Here is a 23,958-nt window from a genome sequence, read left to right as displayed (position 1 = left end):
TCCTGGAACCGCGGGGTTCTCCCCCATCTCGCACCCAAGGTCTAAGCAGCACCGCAGGGTGGAAGGTGCCGTGGCCGGAGCTGGAGGTGACCACGATGCGTGACCTAACTGGGCAGATTAACTCTCTTTGGAGGTGCTGTTCAGCACTGGTTTGTCCTCATGCTGGGCACAGCCCTGCCTGGAGCCGGGTACAGCTTGACCTGCCCCTTGCCACAAGGAAGGGAAATGGCAGCTGGAGGGGATGGGGCCGGGGCCCTGAACCAGCCACAGTCAGAGCTGAGACCAGGCAGCTCCTGTCGTGCTCTGCTGGCTCAAGGACTCGGCTGCTCCCTGCACTGTCAAGCCCATGTCTGGAGAGCAGAAGCAGCGGGTGCAGGAGGGTTCCAGGTGCAGGAGCCCTGCGGGGCGGCAGCGTTTGCACGTGTGACACCAGCAGCGGGTCCCCAGGTTCCCAGCAGCCCCCCCGCGCCGCGGCCTCGCTCGCTTTGTGTAATGTTACAAAGCAAAACCTGCCCAGGCTGCTCCGCGTCCCCGGAGAAGACTGATAATTAAACAAAAGCAAAATAGCCTTGGCATGAAACATGACCTTTCTGCAGCAGGCGACGGGGGAGGGAAGGGGGAGATTTTGCATAATTTTTTGTTGTTTCCTTTTTTTTTTTTTTTTCCTGCATTGTGGTTGTTTGGTGGTGATCTCTGCGCCAGGGGGAGCAGGGAGACCCTGCAGGCAGCAATGGGGGCAGAGGAGCATCCAACAACAGAGCATCCAGTGAGTGCCGCGGGGGAGCCCGCCGGGAGCATCCCCACGCGGCAGCCGGCTCCGCAGCATACCTGCATTTCCAGGGATGAGGCCTGGAAAACCCACTTCCTCCCTCGCCCTGCACCACCTCTCTCCATGGCAGCCCTTAGCATTGGTGAGTGGGGGTTGTTTTCCAGCACTCTCCACTCTGTAGGGAGCACTGCATCCCGCTCAGAGGAAGGGGCTACGCGCTGGGTTTTCCCTCGGCCCCGGGTACAGGAGGTGCCTTCCCAATGGGAGAGCGTCCAGCACCTGGGCCTGCCTGTGCCCCCTCGTCACACCCTCCCCGGGCCGCAATCTCCTGCTCCCTGCACAACAAAAGCCTGGCGCAAATTAATCTTCAACCCGGATCATTACCTTCGTGGTCATTACGCTGTGTCCTACCTGCCGCGGTGTTAATGATTAACGCGGCAGGTTTTCCCCTCGCCACCCCTTCCCTCGCCTCCCCGCAGCCTCTGATCTCCACTGGTCATACACTCACTCCATCTGGGAAAACCACAAGCCCCGCGGCTCCTCAGCCCACTCATCCCAGGAACGTCATCACACCGTCCCCCGGGAAAACCAATTAAAAAGAGCGAAGGGGGGAGCTTGTTTCCTAAGGCGCTGAGTCCTGCCCCTCCGAAATCGCAGTGCAGCCTCCCTGTCCGCCTGGCAGGTCCACCCTGGGCACTGGCAAGAGCCGGGATTTTGTCACGGGCCTCCAGCAAGTCCCTTATCAGCCTGCACACCCAGCCGAGCCTCCCTCCAGCTCTGCGCTTTCCCAAGAAACCAAACCCAGCCCAGGAAGCGCAGGGCTCCTTTCCAGGGAAATGGGCCTGTGCCACAGAGCCGCCCGGCCTCTCCAGAGTGGCATGAGTAACGTCCATGCTTGGTGCCCGCTACCGTCACAGCGGGTCAGCAAGGAGCCAAGCTCTTGTAGTCCCACAGGGCGGTGGGGATGCGGTGACAGGGGGTGAACAGGGCTGTCCCTATCCCCTATCCAAGCAGGACATGCAGCTCTTTGGGTGCTTGTGCCCTTCCTGGGCTCCAGCCCTCACTCCTGTCCACAGCCCCATGCCCATGAGGAGCCGGGCACTCTTCCTCTGTGCTGTGCTCCAGCCTCTTCCCTATTGCCCAGCCCCAGGCGGGAACATGCCCAGTTCCCAGCAGGGGGAAAGTCCATGTTTTGCCTCAAAGGGGCGAAGTTTCATGGATGATCAAGGTCCTGGGCCCCCACAAGGGGGTTAATGTGGTGCCAGTGGGTTGGGCGCTCCAAGGGCTGTGGCCGTGGCCGGCTGCAAGCGGCGCCTGCAGGAGCAGGGAGCAGAGGCGTCGCTGTCGGTTCCAGGGCCGTTCCCTGACAGGGGACATTTCCCATCCGCGCACAACTGCGTCACGGGTGCGAGAAGTGGGCACACAACACGCACGTGGGCGCTGCCACGCGCTGAGCAAACCCGGGGACGCCTTTCCTGGGCGCAATAAGGAAGTTTGCAGTTACGTGTCCCTGGGGGTGTTTCGGGCTGCTTTGAGGGCGAGTCCCCCCAAAGGGGGGCAGTGCCACGGGGTGTTCTTGCCATGACAGATTATCAGCGTAGCTTCAAGGGCAGCTGGAGCAGTCCGAGGGTTTCCAAAGACCCGGTGACGTGTGGTGGCGCGGGGAGGCTCCGATCGCTGGAGGATGGCAGGGAAACATGCTCAGCAAATGTGGCACCACTCTGGCCTTGCCCCAGCTTCACAGGGCACCGGGTGCAGGACCTTGGGTGGGACAGACTCTGTGCTGGGTGCTCTGTCCTCGCCATTGCCCTGGTGCGATAGCCATGTAGAGCTGGGCCTGGCATGGGACCGGCAAAGGGCACTGCCAAAACAGCCCAGAGCCCCTCCTGAGCCACGTTTGCCTCAGGAAGCTTTTCCCAGTGCTCAGGAGGCACACGACATCGGGCTGGGAAGAGGCGTGGGGGCCACTGCAGCGTCAAGGCCACAGGGAGGAATTGTCCTTCACCGGTGCCGAGCAGCCACCCCACACGGGAGGAGGCGAAACTGGTCCTGCGGGTTTCCCTCCCCGAAAGAGGGGAGGACAGAGCCGGCCTGGGCAAACAGCACCAGGGCAACCGCCCTGCGTGGCCAGCGAAACTCGCCGGGGGGCCGGCAGGTCGGGCGCAGAGCCCAGGGCGGCAGCAACCAGGCCACAAAACCCCGGCCTCCCCCAGCCGCCCGCTGGGGCCTTTACTGGGCAGCTTTCCCATGCTGGGTGGGAGGGGAGGCACAGCCACTGTCACCTTGTTCCCAGCTGAGTCACAGGGTGGGGACCTGGCCCCGCTGCGGCCACGACCAAGCACGTGAGGTAAGGTGGCCTTGCTGCCCACAGCGTGGAGGGAGATCAGTCCTAGCACCACTGGCCACATTCTTTAAAGGGGCTTTTTCTTTTCAAAGGAAAGGAGAAGGCACCGCCAGCACTGGGCTCCAGCAGAGGAAGGGGAAAACGGTAGCAGGAAGCAGGACTTTCTCCCACAGGTTCATCCAAGCGAGCACGGTGGCGCTGGGACACACGTGCCCTGCTGCAATTACCAGCTCCCGTAAAAGCCAGGGCAGAGCCAGCCCCTGCTGTCACGATAAGCTGTTCCTGGGAAAGGTGCTGCTGCAGGGAGGGCACCTTTGCAAGCCCAGCTGTGCTTGTCGCTCCCTCTTGAGTCAGCACCACAGCTCCGGCCCCTTTCCTTGCCCCGCTCCCCAACCCTGTGTTGGCCCCTCTACAGCCCCCGGACTGATTCCTCTCCCCCAGCCATGGTGGTAGAGTCAGAGGTCTTTATTGAAGTACAAGAGATCAGCTCAAGAAAATAATTTATATCCAAAAATGAACAATTCTCACCCCCTCCTCTCCCTCATTACGGTCTAGAGCTGCTGCCCCCAGGCCAGGGGGTTCTGCCACACAAATCACAGCACAGGGCCCGATCACGGCCCAGGGAGCAGGGACCTGTAGGGTTGCACATCACACCAGGGCAGGGAGCAGAGAGCAGCCCTGAGTCCTTCCCAGGACCACATGGAGTGGTCCCAGCCCCAGGAGAAGGTGTGTTTGTCACCTAGACTTGGGCTGGCTCCGGCAGCAGGACTGGTCCCAGCCTCCATCTCCCCTGGCGAGGGGCTCATGATCATGGGCTGGCACAGCACGGGCAGGCAGGGCCCTGGGGACAGCAGGGGAGAGGTCCCACGCCACCAGGGCTGGGAGCAACAAGTCTCAGCATCATCAGCAAAGCCAATAAAACTACTTCTCCCCCACCGACTTAAAAAAAAAAAAAATCTCTGTACAGATGCATTGTGCCATATCAGTACAAAAATATACATATGAACTCTACAGATCCCAGCTCAGTAGATCAAACCAGCTATAAAATCACAGTGCACGGGACAGCATCAGGCCCGGGGAGCGATGGGGACCCCCGGGAGCACCGTGCTGCAGACGCTGCCCACCGGGCAGGTCGCCCTTGAGGCTGGGAGGTCACTTCTCATCCAGGCGGCAGTACAGGTACATGGCAACTGACATCGAGGCGAGCTGTGGGTGGCAAAAAGCAAGTCAGCTCCCCTGCCAGCTCCCCCCTGCCCTGGGGGCTGGGGTTCAGCTAGACCCCCCTTTTTGCACTTTGGCTACTCCTCATCTTCACATCTTCCTCCCTCTTGCTTAAGAGCTCCCTGTGCAGGGGACTGAGGCCACTTATATAGCAGAAGTGAGTCCAGGCCACAGTCCACAGCATCACCCTGAGCCTCCCCAAGGAGGAAGAGCCCAGTGTGCCTGCAGAGGAAGGCTTGGCCGTCACCTTGAGGATGACAGTGGTCCACAGGGCCCCTTCAGCATCTTCTCAAGCATCGGCCACCCAGGCCAGCCCTAGCCCTGTGCCCATCCCCAGGTGCAAGGTGTTGAAGCGGTGACACTTGGGCACTCACCTCCAAGACCGCGATGCCGGCTGCCACACCGCCCACCACGCCTGCGTTCTTCCTGATCTCGGTCAGGAGCTGTTGAAAACAGCCCTGCAGGAAGCAAGAGAGGAGTGAGGACGAGTGCAGATTCCACATTGCTGGCGTATAGCCCCCAGGAACACACACCACTTGGGATTCCCACTGCCCCTCATGTGCAGGGAGTTGCTCTGGAGCATCTCAACTCAGACACATCTCAGATCAAAGCACAACACTGGGGGAAATAAGCCCTAAGAGGCAGGGAGATGGCCAAGTTTACACCTCTGGGCTCAGCTCCAGGGTGATCCCTCCTCCCCTACCAGGGCAAACCCTCGACAGGCTCCGCTAGGCAGCGAGCGCTGCTTGTGCTTTCATACCGGGACGTCGCTTTCCTCAGCAAGGGTCTCATTGCATGGTTGCTTTCCAGAGCAACAGGGCGCAGGGTAAGATTTGTACTTCTGAAGCCAAGGAGACTCAGTGAGGTCTGTGTAGTTATTTAAGCCGCAGCAATGGAGCTAAGGGGGGAGAGAGAAATAGTGAAAACATCCTCCAGGTCTCCCGAGGATCCACATCCCCACCAGTCAGTCCCTGTCCAACCCATGGTGGGGGCACCCAGCTTCAACCCGACTCTGTGGGGATGTTCAAGGATCTTCTTGGGGGCATGTGGCATGCAATCCAGCATGGTTATATCCCAAAAAGGCAGACCCCAGATTTCTGGGAGACAGTTACAGCCTAAGGATTGGTGGAGTGCACCAGGGTGAGGACCTTCCCATCCCACCAAACCCACAGGGCTACATGCCACCAGAACACTGCCAGAAGGACCCACAGCTCAGCACACCTCATTCATCGTGACGTTCCAGATCTGCGTAAGGCTTTCGTCCTTCCCAAACTTGTCCTTCAACAGAGGAGCCACTGTAGCTGTCAGCAGCGTTTCTGCCTGGAAAAAGAGGCAGAAATCCACCATCAGAGATGTTCTGAGGAGCATTGTGGAGCTAAAAGCCCCCAGTGCCCATCTCATGTCCCAGCTGGCAGGGTAGATCAGATATGGAGTAAGGACCTCCTGGCCTTGCCATAACTGCAGCCCAGGGTCACTGACACCTTCCCAGGGACATTGACACTTTCCTCGCACACCAGCAAGACTATTTATGACAAGTGAGTCATTCACTAAGCAGCACAAGCAAGGAAGCCAGGTTGCCTAATGACGTCTGCCTTGTGGGTGGCTTCTCTGGTGTCTAATGAGGTGAAGTGTGTTGGTGTTGAAGTAGTCACCTCTTCCTGGATGGGTTCTCTAGCATCTAATCAGGAGTTGAGTTTGCACAGCATGAAGCATTTGGCACTTCCTTTTCAGTATTCTTACTGAATATTCTTACCCTCAGAGAAGGAGGGGGGCTAGTCCAACACCAACTAAGACTTAATGTGTTTTTGTTTATTTTGCTTGTTTGCTTTTCTTAAAGTAAATGTCAAATTCAAATCATAATCCTCACTTCTACAGGGTTATTGAAACTCCTGTTTTCTGCGCATAATCCAAGCCACAAACATAAAACAAGTCAACACATCAAGCTAACAAGACACAGCACATGCACTTGGCTTTCCTGGGCAGTCTAGAGAGCCAAGTGCTGTTTGGCCAGGGCTGAAGATGAGCAGACAGCCCTCAACTTTTAACCAAGGTGGCCCAAAGGGGATGGAACAGGTCTCCAATTAGCCCAGCCCCAAGATTCAAACATGGCACTCACGAGACCGGTGTAGACAAGAGCTACCACGGCAGCGGCGACTTCAGCAATGAAGATGATCAGCACCACTGTGAAGAACTAGGAGACACAAGGGGAGAGAGGTCAGGAGCAGTCGTCATGGTCCACAAGCCACCAGGGTGAACTGCTGTACCTGCTCATTTCCTAGGAGCCTCACCCAGGCCTCAAAGTCATTTTGTGGCCTCCTTCTCTGCTCCAGAGACAGAAGCAACATGGCTTGGAGGTCTCCTCAAGCCCTGCATCTGCCTCTGAGCATCTAAGAGTCCTTTTAGGAAACGTTTCTGCCACAGAGGAAGGCCCAGAAAAGACATCTCCCTGGAGAAGTGTAACCCTCCAGCCTCCCACACCAGAAACCCAGCTCAGGTGAGGCTTGATAAGGATCTAAAGCATTGCTGAGCCTAGTCACGTCCTTACCAACATCAGGAGACACTTGCTCTCCTTCTGGGCTCCACAGCACCCCAGGAAGCCAATGATCAGCAGGATGGCACCGATGACAATGAGGAAGTAGCTCACATTCACAACCTGCAGGAGGCTCGTGGAAATTGCCCCAAATATTTTGAAGAAGGAATCTTCATCCACTACGACCCAGATTCCAACTCCTAGCAGAACCGCACCACCGAGCTGGTAGAGAAGAGACACATGAGTTCATGGACAGCTAGAGAGTGGGAGCAGGAGTTATCAGTAGGGGAACAACTTTATTTTTCAAGAATTTTTGGCACATTTCAGCCTCTCCTGGAGCACCCAAGTGCAGTTTGAAGGCAGCATTAGCTGTCCAGCATAACCCAGGCCGGCAGCGAGGACAGCCACTGTCTGGAGCTAGACCACCCAAAAAAACAGAAGGCCTTAATATGGGGCAGGCAAGATGCAAATACAGTTGCTCCAGACCTGGAGTGGAAAAGAGGGGACTCAGTTCTTCAGAAGCAAGGAGGAGCAGGACAGGACCTTGCCAGATCTCAGGAGGCTTCCGTGCTCCTTGCACCCTGCTGCACCTTCTCCCCCTCGCCATATGCTGCGGCCCCAAAGCCGGGCAGACCACCCAGGGGGATGCAGGAGCCAGGCTCGGCCCAGGACACCGCAGAGGCTCGGGGCTCCCAGCAGCCCTGTCCAGGACTGTGCCCCATTCCCCAGCCAGCCCATGGCCTCGCTTTCCCGAGGCACAAAACCTAAAGTTTTCTAGATCGTGTTCCCCCAAGCCAGTGTGTATGAGGGCTGTTTGCAACATACCCCCCTACCCCCCATCCTGCAGGCTCAGGCAGGGAGCACTTTTCCACTCCTTTCCTTCTCTCCTTCCCCTGCCCCTCCAAGTTTTACTCAGGGCACAGCAAGCACCTCCAGCCAGGCCAGGGCCCTGAGGAAGGGGAGCAGCAGCCATCTTGCTGTCTGCCTTCCAGGGAAGCAGATGGAGTCCCTGCTCAGCATTGCCTCTATTCCCACATCCCCAATCTTTTCAAACTGCTATTTATATGTTTCTTGGGCAGAAAAGGAACTGGGAGCTCCAGGGAAGGGGCAGCCCTGCTCTCTGCCAGCACAGCCCACACACAGGCTGGGGAGGTGAGCAAGGAGCTGCTGCAGGAGCTCCTCTGCTCCCCAGGCTTTCCTAGGGCAACGCCACACTTGGTCAGCCTGGCACCCTGCCTCCATGGAGGCACCTCAGGGCACCGCAGGCTCCAGGCATCCCGCTCGGGCACCAGGAACCATCTCGCTGCCAGGGCAGGCGCTGCCGCCAACTCCCTCCCGGCTGCAGGAGCCCTGCTCACCCGGTTGAGCAATACTTGGCCCCAGCCACTCCTACGCACCTCTCAAGATCAGCTCAAGGCCATTTCCACAGCGGCCGCCCTGCCCAGCCCTGCCCTTGGTCAGGATCTCACCCAACCCATGCAGCCAGGACATCCACCCTGCAGCTTCAAGGGGGAGTATTTCGAGCTTCTGGGCTTCACTTTCCACTCCTCCCTTTCTAAAGAGGTGCCAGTCCAGGCACCCTTCCAGGTGGCTTGATTGCTCCAGCAGAGTCAAAGCAGCTGCAAGGGACCTCTGCTACCATCCCCAGCTGCACATGCCCCAGGAGCCCCAACACCTCCAGTCCCACCACACACCCAGGCTGCTGCCCGGGGGAGATGGGCACCCCCAGCAGGGACCCGCGAGTGGCCCTCTCCAGTGCCCAGCGCCTCCAGCCACCCTTTCCGGGCAGGGACACCTGGGTTGATGCAACAGCCAATGTCCCCAGCGCAGCCCCTGCTTCATCTCAGCCCCCTGCTTCACCGCAGCCCCCTGCTTCACTGCGCTCTGGACTTTGGCCACCACACCCCAGGGGACACTCGGCAAGGTCCTGCCAGCCCTGGGCTCTGCTGCCCAGCCCGGGCTGCCCTGCCCCACCACAGGGAAAGACTCCCAGCCAAGAACAGGCAGCCACCAGGGCTGGTGCCCCACAGGCTCCTAAAATCCCGCCAGCACCTACCTGCTCAGAGCCCCATATTGCTCCAGGAGGGAGCAGAGCCCATGGCAGCCAGTGTCACCCACCCCATCCACAGCACAGCCTCCCCGGTCGCCACCTGCTCCAGCCTCATCCCCACTTTGGGAGGGTGGTTCAGGTGGGCACGAGGTTTACATCCCCCCTGGGCAGGGGGCACCTCCAGGCCAAGCAGAGCCCAGAAGAGCACTTACAAAGATGGTCAGGTTGAAGAGGATCATCATGACCTTGATGAACGTGAAGAACCCCATCTTTGCACCTGGGGAGAGAAGAGATCTGTGATGAGCAGGAGCCCGGGGGAGCTGCAGGAGGGCAAGCTGAGCCACAGAGCAGCTTTGCAGTGAGGGGCAGCAAAGTCACCTCCCACAGCAGGGAGGCTCCTCGGGGCGCACCAGGGCCCCCAAGCCCAGCTCCAGCCTACCTGAGCAGAGAGCAGCTCCCAGAGACTCGGCCAACCCCAGTGCAGCACCTGCGCCACCTGCCCGCCTTTAAGCAGGTGAGTCCCTACGTGGCAGCCGCCTCCTCCAATGGAGAACGCACCGTGCCCGGCCCAAGGCAGCGCCCAGCCGCCCACGGCCACCCCCTGTGCGGCGACAAAGTGACTCGGCCACGCGGGGTGCCTGGTGGTTGCTGCCCTCTGGTGCCAAAAGGCACCGGCCGGAAGGGCCGAGCGTGGCCGGGGTGGCTGCCACCTGCATCCATCACTGTGGCCTCTTGGCGCATCCGATGTCCCATCCTCCTGCCCCCGGACACGGAGGGCTGATGCCCCCATCACTGGGAATATGAGCAGGCAGCAGGGCTGGCAAAGGATGGCTTGTGGGTGCCCCAAAACCCGTGTGAGCCCCACTTCCTGCTCCAAACCTCATTCCTCCACATGGAGAAGCACGACGGGACCCCCTGGGGCTGGCAGCACGCTGTCCCCCTCTGCGCCCTGCCAGCCAGGGCAGGCACAGGGACCGGCTGGGGACACTCCGCCGTGTGCGGCCGCGCCGGCGCCGTTTGCTGTCACAGCACGGCGCTCTCCGGCGGACGGGGAGCAGGAGGACACGGGAGGACAAGGACCCCCCCCGACCCTCCGGCAAGTTCCCCGCCAGCACCGGGATGCGTTTCGGCGGCGCAAAGTCACCTCACCGGGGCCCAGCCAGGCCAAGGCTGCAGTCCAGGCAGTCCGGCAGGAGCAGGCACACGGCCGAGCGGCCTGGCAGCCCCGAGGCAGCGCCTCTGGCGCCAAGGATGCCCCATCCCAGCCCAACACCGCCCCCGCCCCCAAAAACGATCCTGTCAAAGGCCTCAGTGTTTGCGGCAAGGTCACAACAACACGTGTCCTCTCCGCATCTGCGGGAGACGGGACAAAACGCCCTTGTGGGAGACGGGCTTGGTGCCGTGCGTGCCCGGGCCAGTCCCCATTCCCACCTTGTTCTTGGGGCTGTGCTGGGTGGTCCAGGCGCATGCAGACAAGAGGCTGCTCCTACCGAGATGGGCATCGGCAGCCGACCCGGCCCGAGGCCGCACGGACGCTGCAGGGAGCCACCGCCGAGCTCTGCTGCTGTCTGTGGCACCTGGGCTCCTCTCCCAACGCGTGCAGAGCTCTGGCTGCAGGAGCTGGGGGCTGGCAATGCCACTGGCTTAGCTGGGATTTGTCCCAGTCACTGGGGCACTAAAAGGATGAGCTAGGAGCCGCTTAGCTGGGCTCCTCGGCATCTAACTAGGCAGGTTAGTTGGTTTTGGATGTTTCCCACTGCCTTCACCTCCAAGCCCAATTAGAGAGCGCAGGGTGGCTTTTCTGGCTCCCTGGGAACGCCTGATCTCGTGACAGCAGAACGGGCCGGGCGGCATTCCCACGCATCCCTCTGCATCGGCGACGTGGCCGGATCCCTGTCAACCCATCCGAGCACCCGGCTGCCCCGCTGCTTGCCGAGCCCCGAGCTGCCACCCCGCAGCGCAGCGCATGGCTGTCATGGCCCCCTCTCCGCAGGGTTGCAGAAGTGCCTCCTCATGGTCATCCCAGAGGCCCGGCTGGTCCAGTGCCCTGCTCGCACTCCATCACTTCCCAGCGGTCTGTCCTGGAGCTTCATACTCATATATGGTGCGAGATGGGAAGTGGATGTCCTGCCTCCAGGTCTGCTGGAAGCATTAAGCCAAAGGCAAGTGCCCCTTGCATGGAGAGCATCAGACGACAGCCCTCAGGTGCACAGGGGTGTTTTGGGGGGACGAAACACTGAATTTCCAGCCTGCTGACAGTCAGGCCCTGCTGTAAGAGGCCTTGGCAGCTCAGGTGGGCAGAGAGACCTGCTGCAAAGGGCACAAGGCCCCATCCAGGTGGTGGGGGATAACGATGGGATTATTGCTCACCGTTTCCTATCTGTCCTGCATGGGAACCAGCACAAGGACTGTCTCAGCAGTCACCTGTGAAGCTCCAGCTGGGAGATTCCCTTGCAACAGGCACCCGCCACATGTTTTGGGCTGGAAACATCTGTCAGGCAGTGCCCAGGAGATGCCAGGATGTTCATATGGGGACCAGCGGGAAGTGACACCCTGTGTCCCTGGACAGTGCACCAGGGATGAGCCAGGCTGGATATCGGCAAATCAAAGTTAATGCATTTGGCATCTAATTCATCAGTGTTTCCTTTTCCTGCTGAAACAGAACCAGGTTTCTAAAGGAGCCAAGAGCTTTTGACCTCTTGACAGTGACAGATTTCAATTTGCAGCTTTGAAGGGACACCTCGATCGTAAGCAAACTGGAGCGCTATCTATAACAAACAAAACCCAGACCGCTGTGACCAGAGGAATCATTGATTTCCTGCAGTTCCAGGAGGCACAAGGGTGCAAAACCAAATAGATAACCTGGCTGCAGCTCCCAGCTTTGGGGTCTTTCTCCTGCTTGGCTGTGTGCAGAATTACAAAGCGTCCAAAAAGTGGATCTGGGCCCCGAGTCACGCAGAAGAGAGAGGAGGCAAGGGGAGCGCAGCACATTATGGCTTTGTTAATGAAGGGTGGGCGATGCGTCCCTGCCAGCGCATCGCGCTCCGCTTCCTCGGGCTCATCCACGGCGGCTGCCAGCACCTCTGCATGTCACGTTTTCTCACGCTCTCATGTGTCCAAGATGGATAAATCCCTCCCAGATTAATTACTAGGGGCTGCGTAGAGGCAGCAGCTGCTGCGAATGGGAGCCGTGGTGGTCACGAGGACACCGCCGGGTCATGCCAGGACAGCCCCGCGCGGGCGCCGCTTCCCAGAGGGGTTCTCCGCTCCGGAGCCACTCTCCGGTCCTCATCCGTCTTCCCCACGTCACATCCCACCAGCATGGGCGGCCGGGGGCCTCCGGCAGCAGCACTCGTGGAGGGCTTTCCCCAAAAGCAAGGAAAAAACAGGATACAGCCTCTTCTAAAGGCATGAGGAAAGAGAGGCTGGTCCTGCTAAGGAGACGTGTGCCCCAGCAGGGAGACAGATGGCAAATCCTGTGTTCCCGCGCTCCCTGCTCATTAGGCAAACAAGGAATGACGTGGAGCTAATCAGGGCCTGGCAGGCAGCTCCAGATGTGTCCTAGAAGGCATAGCTCCCTGCTCAGAACAGGATAAGGTATTGAATTCCCTCTGGATGCCCATCAGGATAAACCTAGTGCATGGGAGCACTGCCCTGGTTTCCCTGGATTTCCAAAGAAGACCCCCCACTGATGAATCCCCAAACCCATCTGATGCCCCCCCAGGCCGGGCTCTGCCCATGGTCCCAACGAGCCGGGCTGTCCGTTGCCATGCGGGAGGTAGGACCGGCTCCAGCTCCGTCCCAGCAGCTGCGGTGCCAGCAAGAGAGGAGAAAAAGCCCTTGTAGTCCCAGCCCAGCAGCTGTTGCAGGATCTGGGCTGGGAAGGGAGCGGAGGGAGGGCTGTGAGGGCTGTGCATGATCCCAGTGAATGCAGCTGCAGCCAGACCCCGCGGGGGCCGGCGCTGGGCCGAGACGACGGCCGAGAAGGGCCAAGCACCTCCCGCCCTGCTCTGCTCACCCCGTGCCAGGCACACGGCCTCAGTTTCCCCAAATTTCCCAGCCCCAGAATGAGCGCCCAGCCTTGAATTCCCCCTTTGTCAGCCCTGGGGGTGGCCGCACTCTGGAGGAGAGCACCTCAATCCTGCCCTGAATCCTCGGAACAGAGCACAGGGGCTCCCATGCCTTGGCCCTGATCCAGGTGCACTGTTTCTAGGAGACTGGGGATGTTCCTGCGGGATTCTCCATCCGCCTGAAGGCTGGTGCCGCTCCGACAGAGCGTCCCTGGGTGCCAGGACCAGCGTGAGGCCTTTGGGCCAGGTGCTCCCCATCCCCTCCACGGCCTCCGGCCAAATCCCCGTGACCTCCCAGCAGCTCTGCTCCTTGTGGCTTTGCAAAGGAAACTTCAGCTGTCAAAGCGTGGCAAGAAGTTGTCATCTGGAGCCAGGATTCATGCAGGAGACAGCACCGGAGCTCCCGCTGCACCCGCACCCGTGCAGTCTCCACTCATGCCTTGGTTTCTCCTGGAGCCCAAGAGCGTCTCCTTCCTGAAGGGCTGTTCCTGCACGGACGGGTGCTCCCGGCTCCTGGTGCCGCAGCCTTCCCATGCGGCTCCAGCGCTGGCCTGGATTCAGGCAGAGTGCGCTTCCCAGAGCTCCTGTTTTAGGTGCCATCTATTTTTAGGATGCCCAACCTGCGGCAAAGGTACCGGGCAATCACTGGTTCAGAGGAGCAGCGTGAGAAGCAAGGATTAAAATAATAATAACAATAATAAATAAATGAAACCTCCGTGCCTCTGGTAGCATCACACCAAACATCTCCGCGCCCAGACATTTGGGCACCTCATCCATGCCCAAACTAAGGCGACTCTTCTGCGACTCAGGGAGACACGAAGCACCTCAGGGAGAGCAGCTCGCAGCAGAAGGGCGCTGAGACCCAGCGCTCTCGCTGCATGCAGCCGCTCTGCTCCTGTGCCACGGGCCTTCCCTGGGCAGCAGAGGGGCATCGGGGGATGCTGATTTTCTCCCCCAGCTCAGCAAGGAGGTGGCAGCCGGGGGTGGCTGCGATCCGGCTGCAACCGGGAAGCGTTTTGGGGAAGGAGCGGGGGGATAAACCCGCCCTGCAAGGCCGGGCTGCAGCGCCCGCCCCGCCGCGCTGCGCCGCGCTGCGGAGCCGGGGGGGCCCGGGCACCGGCGGGGGGGCGCCCGCTGACATCACCGCGGCGCAGCCCCGGCTCCGGCTGCGGCTGCGGCTCCGCTGCGGCGGGTAAGGCCGGGCAGGGGGGTCCAGGGGGAGCTGGGGCGGCTGCAGGATTTTAAATGCATCCTGGAGCGGGGGGGTCGCCTGCTGCTCCGCGCGCCGGCTCCGCGGCCGCGGGACTTGCGTGCGGCAGGCGGCTGCTCCTGGAGACGCGCGTTGCTTGCTCTCCTGCCCTACTTTCCACACTCCCGCCCGCACTTCCCTCCCGCGCAGGGTCCCATCCCCGCTGGGAAGCGGGAGCCGAGTGAGCGGCCGGGCTCCTCACGCGCTGCTGCGCTTCCCTCCCACAGAGCGGCCGGCCGGGAGCGCTGAGCGACGCGCGCATGAAGGGCAGAGAGCAGGGCTGAGCCAGGACTGCGCCCGCGCCTGGCACCGGAGCAGCCTCCATCGCTTCTCTGCTGCTGCGTGGGCTGCTCAACAGCACCTGAGCAAGCGCCGGCAGCCTGCGGAGCCTCCGGGGCCACCCACGGCTCTCTGGGGGCCACTTTCCGAGTGTGGATAGGCAAGGAAATCCTGCCGGAGCCGCTGGTGACACCCCGATGCCCGACAGGAGCGGCGGGCGCAGGGCCACGCGGGCAGCGTGACGGTGGCCATGGCCTCTCCGGAGGCGCTGCAGTACCGGGCACTCTACGAGTACCGTAAGGAGCGGGAGGAGGACCTGGCGCTGCGCCCCGGCGACGTGCTCACCGTGAGCAGGGCCGCGCTGCTCGGCGCCCCCGGCTACCAGGACGGCGACGAGCGGAGCCCCCAGGGCTGGCTCAGCGGCTTCAACGAGCGCACCAAGGAGCGCGGCGACTTCCCCGGCACCTACGTGGAGTACATGGGCCCCGCACGCGCCCCGGCCACCGCTGCCAAGACCAGGCCACGGCCTGTGCCCCCAACGCCCACCGGGACCCCCATGTCCAGCGGACAGCCCTGGGGTGAGTGCCGGGGCGATGGCGCGATGGGGTGGCAGCGGGGGCTATTCCTGCCCCAGGATTTCCCTGTGCCAGGGCATGGGGGTGGCCATGGAAGGGGTGCCAGAGAGCACAGCATGGCCGGGCTGATTCGGCCCTGCCACCCAGCTCCGGAGTCGGCACGTTCCTCCTGTCGCACTCAGCACATCCTCCCGAGGTCCCATGTCCAATGGTCCTACCAACACTGGGCAGGCGTCTGTGTCTGGCAGGAGCTTTTGTGTCCCGCACTGGGACACAGGGCTCCCTGCAGGATGCTGTGGGGCCCGGCGCTCTCACCCAGCTCGGGATCCCGGGATCCCAGGATCCTGGGCTCACTCGCGGCTCTCTCCGTCCTCGCTGCTCCAAGGGCTGAGCACGCTGGGGCCAGAGGGACTGCAGAGCAATGCAGAATGTCCAGCAAACAGGGAAAATAGAAGAGAAGAAGCCTCCAGGTAGGCCAGTAAACCAACCCGGCAGCCCTGGGTGAAGCTCCGGTTCCCCGGCCTTGCGCGGGCAGAGACGGGCAGCCCTGGGCCTTGGCCACTCACAGCTTTTCCCATCCATGAACCATAGATTTGGATTTAGCCTGTGCTGCCAGCTCGCTCCATCAGGAACCACACACCTGATGCAGAGCTCAGGCAAGACCAGGAAAAAGAAATAAATAGAAAAATATATATAAATTAAGACTTTCTGTTAAGGAACAGCCCATAAAGGCAGGATTCGGGGGCAAATGGATAGGGGATGCTGCCATCTGCCGGACACGTGCTGGCCGAGTCCCCGTACACATGTGCCACCAAGGAGACTTTTAAGATTTTCCCCCCTAAAACTCTCCCCAAAAGGCCGGGCCCATCGTGCGGTGCTGGGTTTGCCGGGGGAGCAGCAGCAAGTGCCAATGACACGGAGCAGGACCGGGGGGATGAGCTGGGGGTCCCAGGACACACTCGTGGCCAGAATGCCACCAAAATCATCCTCGTGGCATCGTCCTTTCAGCACGGGACAGCTGTATCATCCGGTGTTGGTTTGAGCCAAAATCTGGCGTGCTGGGTTTTCTCCATAATGGAAAAAAGAAACTCCAAAGTTTTTTGGTTTTTTGGAAGAGAAGGGTGGTGGTTTTTTGATTTTTTTTTTTTTTGGACAAATATTCTCTTAATGTTTCCATTTGCAGGAGGAGGTTCTGAGGGATGTTTGCTTTGGCCGGCTCGAACGCGCGTTTCCCCACAGCAGCTTCACGCTGCCCCTGCCCACTCGGTGCCGTAGGGTGCCAGGCCGGGCCCCGGGATGCGGGATGGCAGTGCAGGGATTTTCTGCAAGAGGCGGGAGCACACCCAGACCCATCTCCCCAGAGGATATACAGCTTCCTTTCTTTCTCAGGAAAATGGAGAAACCCTAATGAGCAAGTTGGCTGGGCTGCAGCTCGGCGGAATGCGGGCACGCGGGATCTTTATTCAATTTGCTCCGATTCCTCCTAATGCATTTCCATGAGAGCGAAGCTGCTCTCCACGCTGGGCAAGCAAAGGAGCTCCTGCCATTCCAGCCTTTCCAAATGGCATCCACATGCCCTTGATGGGCCACATACGGGTCCAACCTACTGGGCTGCTGGCTGCCCTCAGTGAAGCAAGGAGAGAAATGCTCCCTTCCCCATCCCTGCCAGGGCCAAGCGGTCAGCTCCAGCATTCCCGACCCCATTCTGGACTGACAGCAGGTGGGAATGTTTGGGAGTCTCTTTGGGACTGCAGCGCAGGAGCAGTTATGGTGCTGCCATTGGAAAAATCTCCCCGTCCGGAGCTGGTTGCAGAGCAGGACCTTGCCCAAAACAGGGAACATTTTTTGGCTGGGCTGGGATGGGCAGCTGGGGTGTGTGCACCCCTGGCCATTGCTGCCACAACTCGGACAGGCCTCAGCAGCCTCTGCACCATGGGGCTGTGGGATGCAGGGTGGCCCTTGCCTGCCTTGGGTCTTGTGTCCCTCTCATGGCTGCCACTCCAGCGGCCGGAGCGGGTCCCTCTTATCGGCCTGAGCGCGTCTGTCAGGGTCCCCTGGGCCAGGTCATCTCCAGGAGCTGACAGCTCCTGTGATAACCCCATCCCGATGTCCGGAGGGCCCCCACGGGATGTTTGCAGCTGCCTTTTGGGGTGGCATCCCACGGGGGGCACTGGGCAGGGTGCTCTGCCCCCCAGGACTTGGCAAAGGAGAGGGGCAGGCGGGTGCCCTGCGGGCAGCACAGGGGCACCTGGCCGGGGGCTGCTCTTCCCGTGACAGACCCTCCGAAGGTGGACGTGTGCGATCCAGAGCATTGGCTGCTGCTGTGCCCAAGTGGCAGCTCTGTCCTGTCCCGGGCCCCAAGGAAGGCGCCTCCGATGCCCGCGGCACGGCTGGCCGAGGCGGCGCGGCGGCCCCAGCTCTCCTCTCTCCACACAGGGCTCTCCGGGCAGGCAGAGGCTGCCGAGGTCTCCGGCTTCCCCGAGCAGGCCCTACCCACCGTAGCGAGGCTCATCGAGGCGCTGGAAAGAAAAGGTACCGGCACCTTTCCAGGTGGGACACGTGGGCGGGAGGAGCAATGGTCCCCAGGCCTGGGCCGAGCCGGAGCAGGGGCACGGAGGGGCAAGGAGCCGCGGCTGGCGCGGTGCTCCCAGCGGCACCCGGCCCTGCTCTGACCTTCTCTCTGGCCGTTCTCCAGGGCAGGATGGCGAGGCTCCCTACGGATCGGCTCCCGGCACCCTGGACGACCCCGAGCTGCAGCAGGCTCTTCTGACGGGTGAGTGTCCTCCGCATGGCCCTGCTCGGGCACGGCGGGAGCTGCCACCTTGGAGCAAATTCATCCCCGCGCCGAAACCCGGCTCTGGGGCAAGGGGACGCGGTGCCAGCTGCGAGATGCTTGGATTCTGGCAGCGGGGCAGGAGCGGCTGAGCGGGCAGGGGTGCCCAGAGGGCGGCACTGCGGCACCGGCGCGCGGCCCCGTCCTGGCAGGGCTGCGAGCCCACGTGCCCCAGCTGCGCCCGAGCGGATGGCAGAGCTATATCCAGCAGCATGAGCTCATCGCTTCCCTGCGCCGCGTCCCGCCGGGGCCGGCGCCGCGGGGAGGGCGGGCGGACCATGGCATCGCATACGTGAGGCCGTGGCGTGAGTTTGCCAGGGCTCAACCCGGCGCTGCTTCCTCCGCCGTGGGGAGAGCCGCGGTGCGGGGCTGGCTGGAACTGAAGCCAGGTCTCAGCTGTGGAGAAACGCGGGTGTCGGGAAGGGCTCTCTGTTCCCACCGGGGGTTTCGGCTTCCCCATGAATGCCCCAATTATGCTGGTATTTGGCAGCCACGGCAGGAAAACTGCTAGAGAGCGCGCGGAAAAGGGAGTAGGGGCTGAAAAGGTTCAGGTGTTGGTTTCCTGACCCCAGACTTAATGTGTCAAAGAGAACAGGGTGTTTTCTGTGCTAAAAAAAACCCTCAGTTGTCTTGAATTTCCGTGGGGAGGGAGGAGGTTTCTCCAGGGAAAAATGCACCTGCATGAAAGTAAAGAGGTGGCTCCCCACACCCCTGCCCATTCAGTCTGGTTTCCTAAGGGGAGAAAACAAAAGCTCACGCTATTGCAATGCCCAAACGCAACCCCATTTGACAGAGGGGTCTTGTATCCATGCAGGAGGCGCGATCGCCGCGCGTGTGCTCAATCCTTATTAGACAGCAGAGGATCCCCCCGAGCCCCAGCCGTGGCAGCCGGGCTCCCGCGCCGCTCCGCGGATTGGAGCTGCTGTCTCCGGGCGTGCTGGGCTGCGCTGCCATCCTGCCGGCTTTGATGTGCGGCCGCTGTGCCGCGCGCTCTGCCTGGAGACACGCTCACGTGCCCGGGAATTAGGTCAGGACGCGGAGCGGATTAGAGGCTGCGCCGGCCCGGCCGCTCCGTCAGTGGCTCCGGCTCCCGGGAGCTGCTGCTAGGCAGTCGGAGCCGGGCGGGAGCATCACACCGAGCCCGGAGCAGCCGGCACCGATTCCCCCACTCCGGGCGCTGGTGCTGGGCAGGGAGCACTGGAAAGCAGCCTATAGGAATTGCGTTCCTGCGTCCTCGTGCTGGTGATGCTGAATGGAGCTGGGGGAGTGTCCAGGCATTCACTGGCTTTCAGGGGTCCCATATGGGTGGCAGGGACTGTCCCAGGTGACAGTGGATCCCGGCATGGGGGCTGGCCTAGGTCCATTGCAAAGACACTGAGTCAAAGCCAGGGAAAAATTCCCTTGTGTCGGCGCCCTCCGCGCCCACAGCCAGGCCGGGCGCCGCGGGGCGGCTTCCTCACGCCGGAGCTGGAGCTGGAGTGGCCCAGAGAGGTCCTGGTATTTCCTGCCCAGCCTGACTCAGCCCCCGGCTCCCGGCTCCGCTCGCTCCGGGAGAGCTCCCACCGGGCGCCCGGCGCTTGGAGCCCGCACGTTCCCCCTGCAGCTCGGATGCTTTCGGGATGGGCCTGCCCATGAGTCACTCTGGGCATCTCCACTGCTGGAGACCCCCAAAGGATTCATATTTTGCGTTTGCGTTTTTCCATATGCCTGCATTTTTTCTGGGCACCCCAGCATGGAAGGGGCACAGGCTGGGCTCTCCCTGGTGGGATGTGCTGCATCAGCCCTTGCATCCCGCTGCCAAGGAGCTCTGGAGGCTCCTGGGGCATTTTCCCTTTCCATCCTCAAAAGCACCTCTCTGGATGCCTCCCGGTGAAGGGTGCCCAGATGGGAAGTCCCCCTCGTTTATCCAGGGCTCAGCGAGGGACGGGGGCCTGCAGGACCGGGCTGCAACATCTGGAGAGCGGCGGGAGAGCAATGACTCATCCTGCAGCATCATTAACTTCTTAGAGCTGCTTATCATCCCCCTTGGATACTGAGCGAGCAGATCCGCACGCTCCAGCCGGGATGTAATTGCCTGGGAAGCCTCTGCCATTAACCCTTACTGTGCTGCTGGAAGGAGACCAGCCATGGCCCCTGGGCCCCTGGTTCTCCTGCAGCTCCTCATGTTCATCCGGCTCCTCTCCGGGCAGCTCGACAGCACCAAGGGCTGCCGGAGGCGCCTGCTCCATGCAAATGAGCTCGTTAGGCAGCGCCGGCTCCCGGGGCTAATCGCCTCGGGCTGGAGCCCATGTGCAGAGCCTCTCCCCGGCTTCGGGAACAGATTGTGGCTGCTTCTCCCAATCCGTGCCAGCACCAGCAGCACCGCGGCGGGTCCCAGCCGGAATCTCCGCAGCAGGCAGGACTAGGCTGCCTGGGCATGCGTGCGTGCAGCTTGCACGTGTGTGCACACGTGTTTGCATGTGTGTGCATGCAGCTTGCACGTGTGTGCACACGCATGCGCCTGCCTGGCGTTTCCCCTCTCCAAAGAGAGCTCTTTGTTAAAACGCAGCTGCCCGGTGGCAGCCTCTTCAAAACAACCCAGGGCAGCAGTGCCAGGGCAGGAAATGAAGAAGAAAAACACAGTCTCCATGGCAGGAGGAAAATGTCGCTCCCGGCGGGAGCGTGGCCAGGCCGGGGCGGCAATCCCGCTCGGAGCTCCGCGCCGTCTGACACCGCAGCGGCCCCTGTGCGCGCGGCTGCCGCTGCCAAGGGGACAGGCGCCTGCAAAACCCTCCCGTCCGCTGCAAAACCCAGTGCCAGAGCCCGGGCAGGGCGCAGCCTGCGGGAACGGGAGCCCAAGGCTCGCGGGAATGCAGCCGGCCCGCTCCGAGGACGGGGGCTTGCAGAGCGTGTGGCAGCGGCTGCTGCAGGGCTAAAGGTTTTGCCCCGGGTTGTTCCATCTTTGCTGGCCGCTTGCGTGGCCAAATACCGGGCACAGGACAGGGAGACAGCGGCAGCCTGTAAATAAGGGAGCTGTGTGATTTCTATCCCGTTTTTGTGCTTTTCCTTTCATACACGCTGGCACTGCCAGGACCCCCCACCGGCCCAAGGGGCCAGGGGCTCCCGCTCCTTCCCAATCCCCTCTCCCTGTATTCTCCTTTGGAAGGAGCTTTTTTTTTTGGCTATTTTTGGTGCCTAATGCTGTCCCCTGAGTTCCCGGTCCCTGCAAGGCAGCGAGGCCACAGATGGCCAGTCAGGATGGTTAAAGGCTTGAGCGTTTTTCTGTTGAAAAACACCAGTTTTCCGGAAATGAGGCATCTCCCAATATTCTGCTGATTTGAGTAAGCTGCATTCTGGGATAAAACCCAAGAATTAGGGGAAAGAAAGGGAGCAAGAAGGTTCTAGCTGTGTCAAATTCACAGATCACAGCAAATCAACCAGTCGGGTCTTAAAACACCTCCTTTAGGAACGTGCAAAATCTGCTTTTCTCCCCTCGCGCCTCTGATATTCCCATGTAGGCAAAGAGTTCAGTTTCTACAAACAAAACATCTCAGCCAGTCCCAAATATCTGGCGATTTCCGCTCTCCCCCCTTTTCTTTCCCTGAGATTTCTCCCAGGAGGAGAGTTTCCAGACATGGGCCCTCGGAGCGGTGTGAAGCAGCGGCAGGTTTCGAAAGCTCGAGGAGGCCTTTGCGAAAGGGGACGTGGCCCCATGGGCAGCCACCTCCCGGCCCTCCAAGAAAAACACACGAGGCGGCGGCTCCGAGGCCGGCTCTTCCCAAGGGATGCGCTGAAGTCACGGCCCCGCGCGGGCTCCCGCCCTTGGCACCTCCGTTGGAGCGCTGACCCCGTCCTGGGCTCGCTTCCACGTGAGCTCAGCCCTTCCCGCGGGATCTCTCCCAGCTGTGGTGTTGCGCATCCCGGGAGCCTCTTTCGCCGCTGCCCGGCCGCGGCTGCATCTTGGCTGGCGCAAGCGGCGCCGGCCGGGCCACCCTCGCTGCGCTGCAGAGCGCTGGGGACGATGCCGGGCAGCAGCAACCCGGGGAGCCTCATTTGATCCTTCATCCTTGGGTTTTGCATCGACTGGTGCTCTATCGTTTGGTTTTGCGTCACTTGGTGTTGCATTGCTCGGTGTTGCATCGCTCAGTGTTGCATCGCTCGGTGTTGCATCGTCTGCTCCAGTTGCCAGGCTTTATTTCTAGGCAGGCTGGTGGGCATGGGGACAAATCGGGAGCTTTGATCAGGGTGTTTTTAAAAGCAGCCCCTCCTGGCGTGGGCTTGGGGTCCAGCTCCATGTCCGGAGGGGCCGGAGAAGGGCCCGCGGTGCTGCCGCTCTGCTGGGAAGCCGGAGCTCCACTGCTGATGCTAGGGAGCTGCTGGCAGCTATTCCTGCTGGCGCGGGAATATTGGCCGGCTGCTGCCGGAGAGGGTCACGGGCTGCCCCGCTCTCTCCTTGCAGATGCCTCCGCCGTGGACCTGGAGCGCTACGACAGCCGGACGCTGGCGCAGGCCCTGACGTGGTACCTGCAGGAGCTGCCGTCCCCCGTCATCCCCGCGGCCGCCCATGCCGACCTGCTCCGCCTGGCCCAAGGTGAGCGGCGCCGGGGCTTCGCGCGCGGGGATTTCCCTCCGTCTTCCTATCCGTCCCGTGGGAAGTGGTTGCTCCCAGGAATCACTGTGGCTAAGAACATATGAGCAAATGGCACGAGGCCTCTCCAGAGGGTTGTGCAGACCCAGGAGCAGTGGGATGGGAGCTGGGAGTGGGGAGGGCTCCTGGTAGAGCGGGATGGGAGCCCGGAGCACACGCCACCCTGCTAGGCCCCCACGGAGACACCCATGGGATCAGCACCTTCCTGACGGGGTGTCCAGGGGCTCAGCCCGGATGCGTCATTCCCAGGGGACATATCCAGCCCCAAAACCTTTGTGCCGGGAGCCACAGGGATGTGCCCGGCCGCGCTGCTGCAGCGCCAGGACGATGCTCTCCCACGCTCGGAGTTGCACAAGGGCACGGGCATTTCGCAGCCCGCGGTGCTGCGCTTGGGCAGCCACAGGCTGCAAGGAGGGCAGGCACCGGGGCTTCCCACCGCGCTCCCGGGGATCCCACCTTGCAGCACGGGGTGCCCTGCCACCCACACGTGACACTGTGGGGACACTGGGGACACTGGAGCGTGGCGCTTGGAGCACTTTGCCCCACAGACCCTGCCCAGGCTACCAGGGCTCCCTAGGGAAAACCCCACAGAAGGAACAACCACAAGCCTGGGTCATGCTGTACATCCCAAATCCCAGTGTGCACTCTCCAAATCCCACTGTGCACACTCCAAATCCAGCTGTGCACCCTCCGAATCCCACTGCGTATCCGTCGTCCCGCTCCGTCCGGACGGTGAGCAGTGCCGGTGCGTCCGGCCCTGCCAGAAGCGCAGCCGCCTGCCAAGGCTCTGCGATACTGGCCCAGGAAGAAAGCGTTATTACAATATTTTGGCTCTGCTGCCTGGGAATTTTTTGCTGTAATCTCGTCAAGATTTGGCTTTATATGGGCATGGAAGAATTCCTCGCTTTTTTAGCTCAGGATTTTGGAAGTGCCTGCAGGTCTCTGCAAGCTTTTCGGCCTCTGTGCAAATATGTGAAGTTGTGAAGATTTCAGCTCTGATTTTTTGCACTGAAGTGACAGGCTGGTAAGCAGCCCGGGAAAGGTCGTTTTTCCAGGTCGGCCGGGACCAAGCCTGTGGATGGAGATTTTGGAGAGCTCCCGCCGCCGCAGAGCTTCTCGCCCGCCACCCTGGTACAGGAGCAGCCCCCTTCTCCCGCACCCACGAGGCCGGTGGCACGGAGACCCCGGAGACACCATCCCTCCCCATGCCCATCGGAGAGGAGAAATCAAAGGCTGCCTCCCTTCCAAGGATAAAAACTCAATTAGAAAGCAATTAGCCGTGTTGCCTCGTTAAGCTACTTCAAAGGGAAGCGCCTTTCCCCTGCAGCCCCAAGTTCCTCGGATTCCTGCGCAGGAGCGAGCTCTGCTCCTTGCACAACACAGAGAAGGAGGAGGAGGAGGAGGAGGAGGA

General features: G+C 61.2%; 2 protein-coding genes across 4 annotated transcripts in view; one reads left to right on the top strand and one right to left on the bottom strand.

Annotated features, from left to right (window-relative positions):
• Positions 1 to 4,265: 4,265 nt before the first annotated feature.
• Positions 4,266 to 9,196, bottom strand: TSPAN1 (tetraspanin 1). The gene is made up of 7 exons (XM_010227665.2): positions 9,127 to 9,196; positions 6,880 to 7,086; positions 6,451 to 6,525; positions 5,556 to 5,654; positions 5,095 to 5,232; positions 4,709 to 4,792; positions 4,266 to 4,319 (listed from the first exon to the last, which is right to left on the bottom strand). Exons 1-7 carry the CDS (start codon positions 9,181 to 9,183, stop codon positions 4,266 to 4,268), a joined length of 714 nt encoding a protein of 237 aa, XP_010225967.2. The 5' UTR covers positions 9,184 to 9,196.
• A 5,566-nt stretch (positions 9,197 to 14,762) lies between these two features.
• PIK3R3 (phosphoinositide-3-kinase regulatory subunit 3) overlaps positions 14,763 to 23,958 on the top strand; it is a 65,686-nt gene continuing 56,490 nt past the window's right edge. For 2 of the 3 annotated variants that reach the window (XM_088526155.1, XM_088526154.1), the window contains exons 1-4: positions 14,763 to 15,090; positions 17,524 to 17,619; positions 17,783 to 17,860; positions 22,359 to 22,490. In XM_088526155.1, coding sequence (XP_088382281.1) covers positions 14,763 to 15,090; positions 17,524 to 17,619; positions 17,783 to 17,860; positions 22,359 to 22,490 — 634 coding nt within the window. Of the gene's footprint in view, positions 15,091 to 16,804; positions 16,808 to 17,523; positions 17,620 to 17,782; positions 17,861 to 22,358; positions 22,491 to 23,958 lie in introns of all 3 variants that reach the window. The other variant, XM_088526156.1, reaches the window with a different exon arrangement.

Source organism: Tinamus guttatus, unplaced genomic scaffold, assembly GCF_059628265.1.
Source record: "Tinamus guttatus ecotype Peru unplaced genomic scaffold, ASM5962826v1 Tinamus_guttatus_pri_ptg000242l, whole genome shotgun sequence".
Taxonomy (NCBI): domain Eukaryota; kingdom Metazoa; phylum Chordata; class Aves; order Tinamiformes; family Tinamidae; genus Tinamus; species Tinamus guttatus.
The sequence above is the reverse complement of the archived record's forward strand: the minus strand, read 5'-3'. Positions and strand labels throughout refer to the sequence as shown.

Bases quoted from the DNA above. Each gene is read 5' to 3' on its own strand.
- TSPAN1 (XM_010227665.2), bottom strand. From the start codon at position 9,183: ATGGGGTTCTTCACGTTCATCAAGGTCATGATGATCCTCTTCAACCTG. The intron at 5,233-5,555 runs GTGTGCTGAGCT...CTCCCCCCTTAG, and splicing joins GGAACGTCACGATGAATGAG to CTCCATTGCTGCGGCTTAAA. The intron at 4,320-4,708 runs GTGAGTGCCCAA...TGCCACCCACAG, and splicing joins CCGGCATCGCGGTCTTGGAG to CTCGCCTCGATGTCAGTTGC.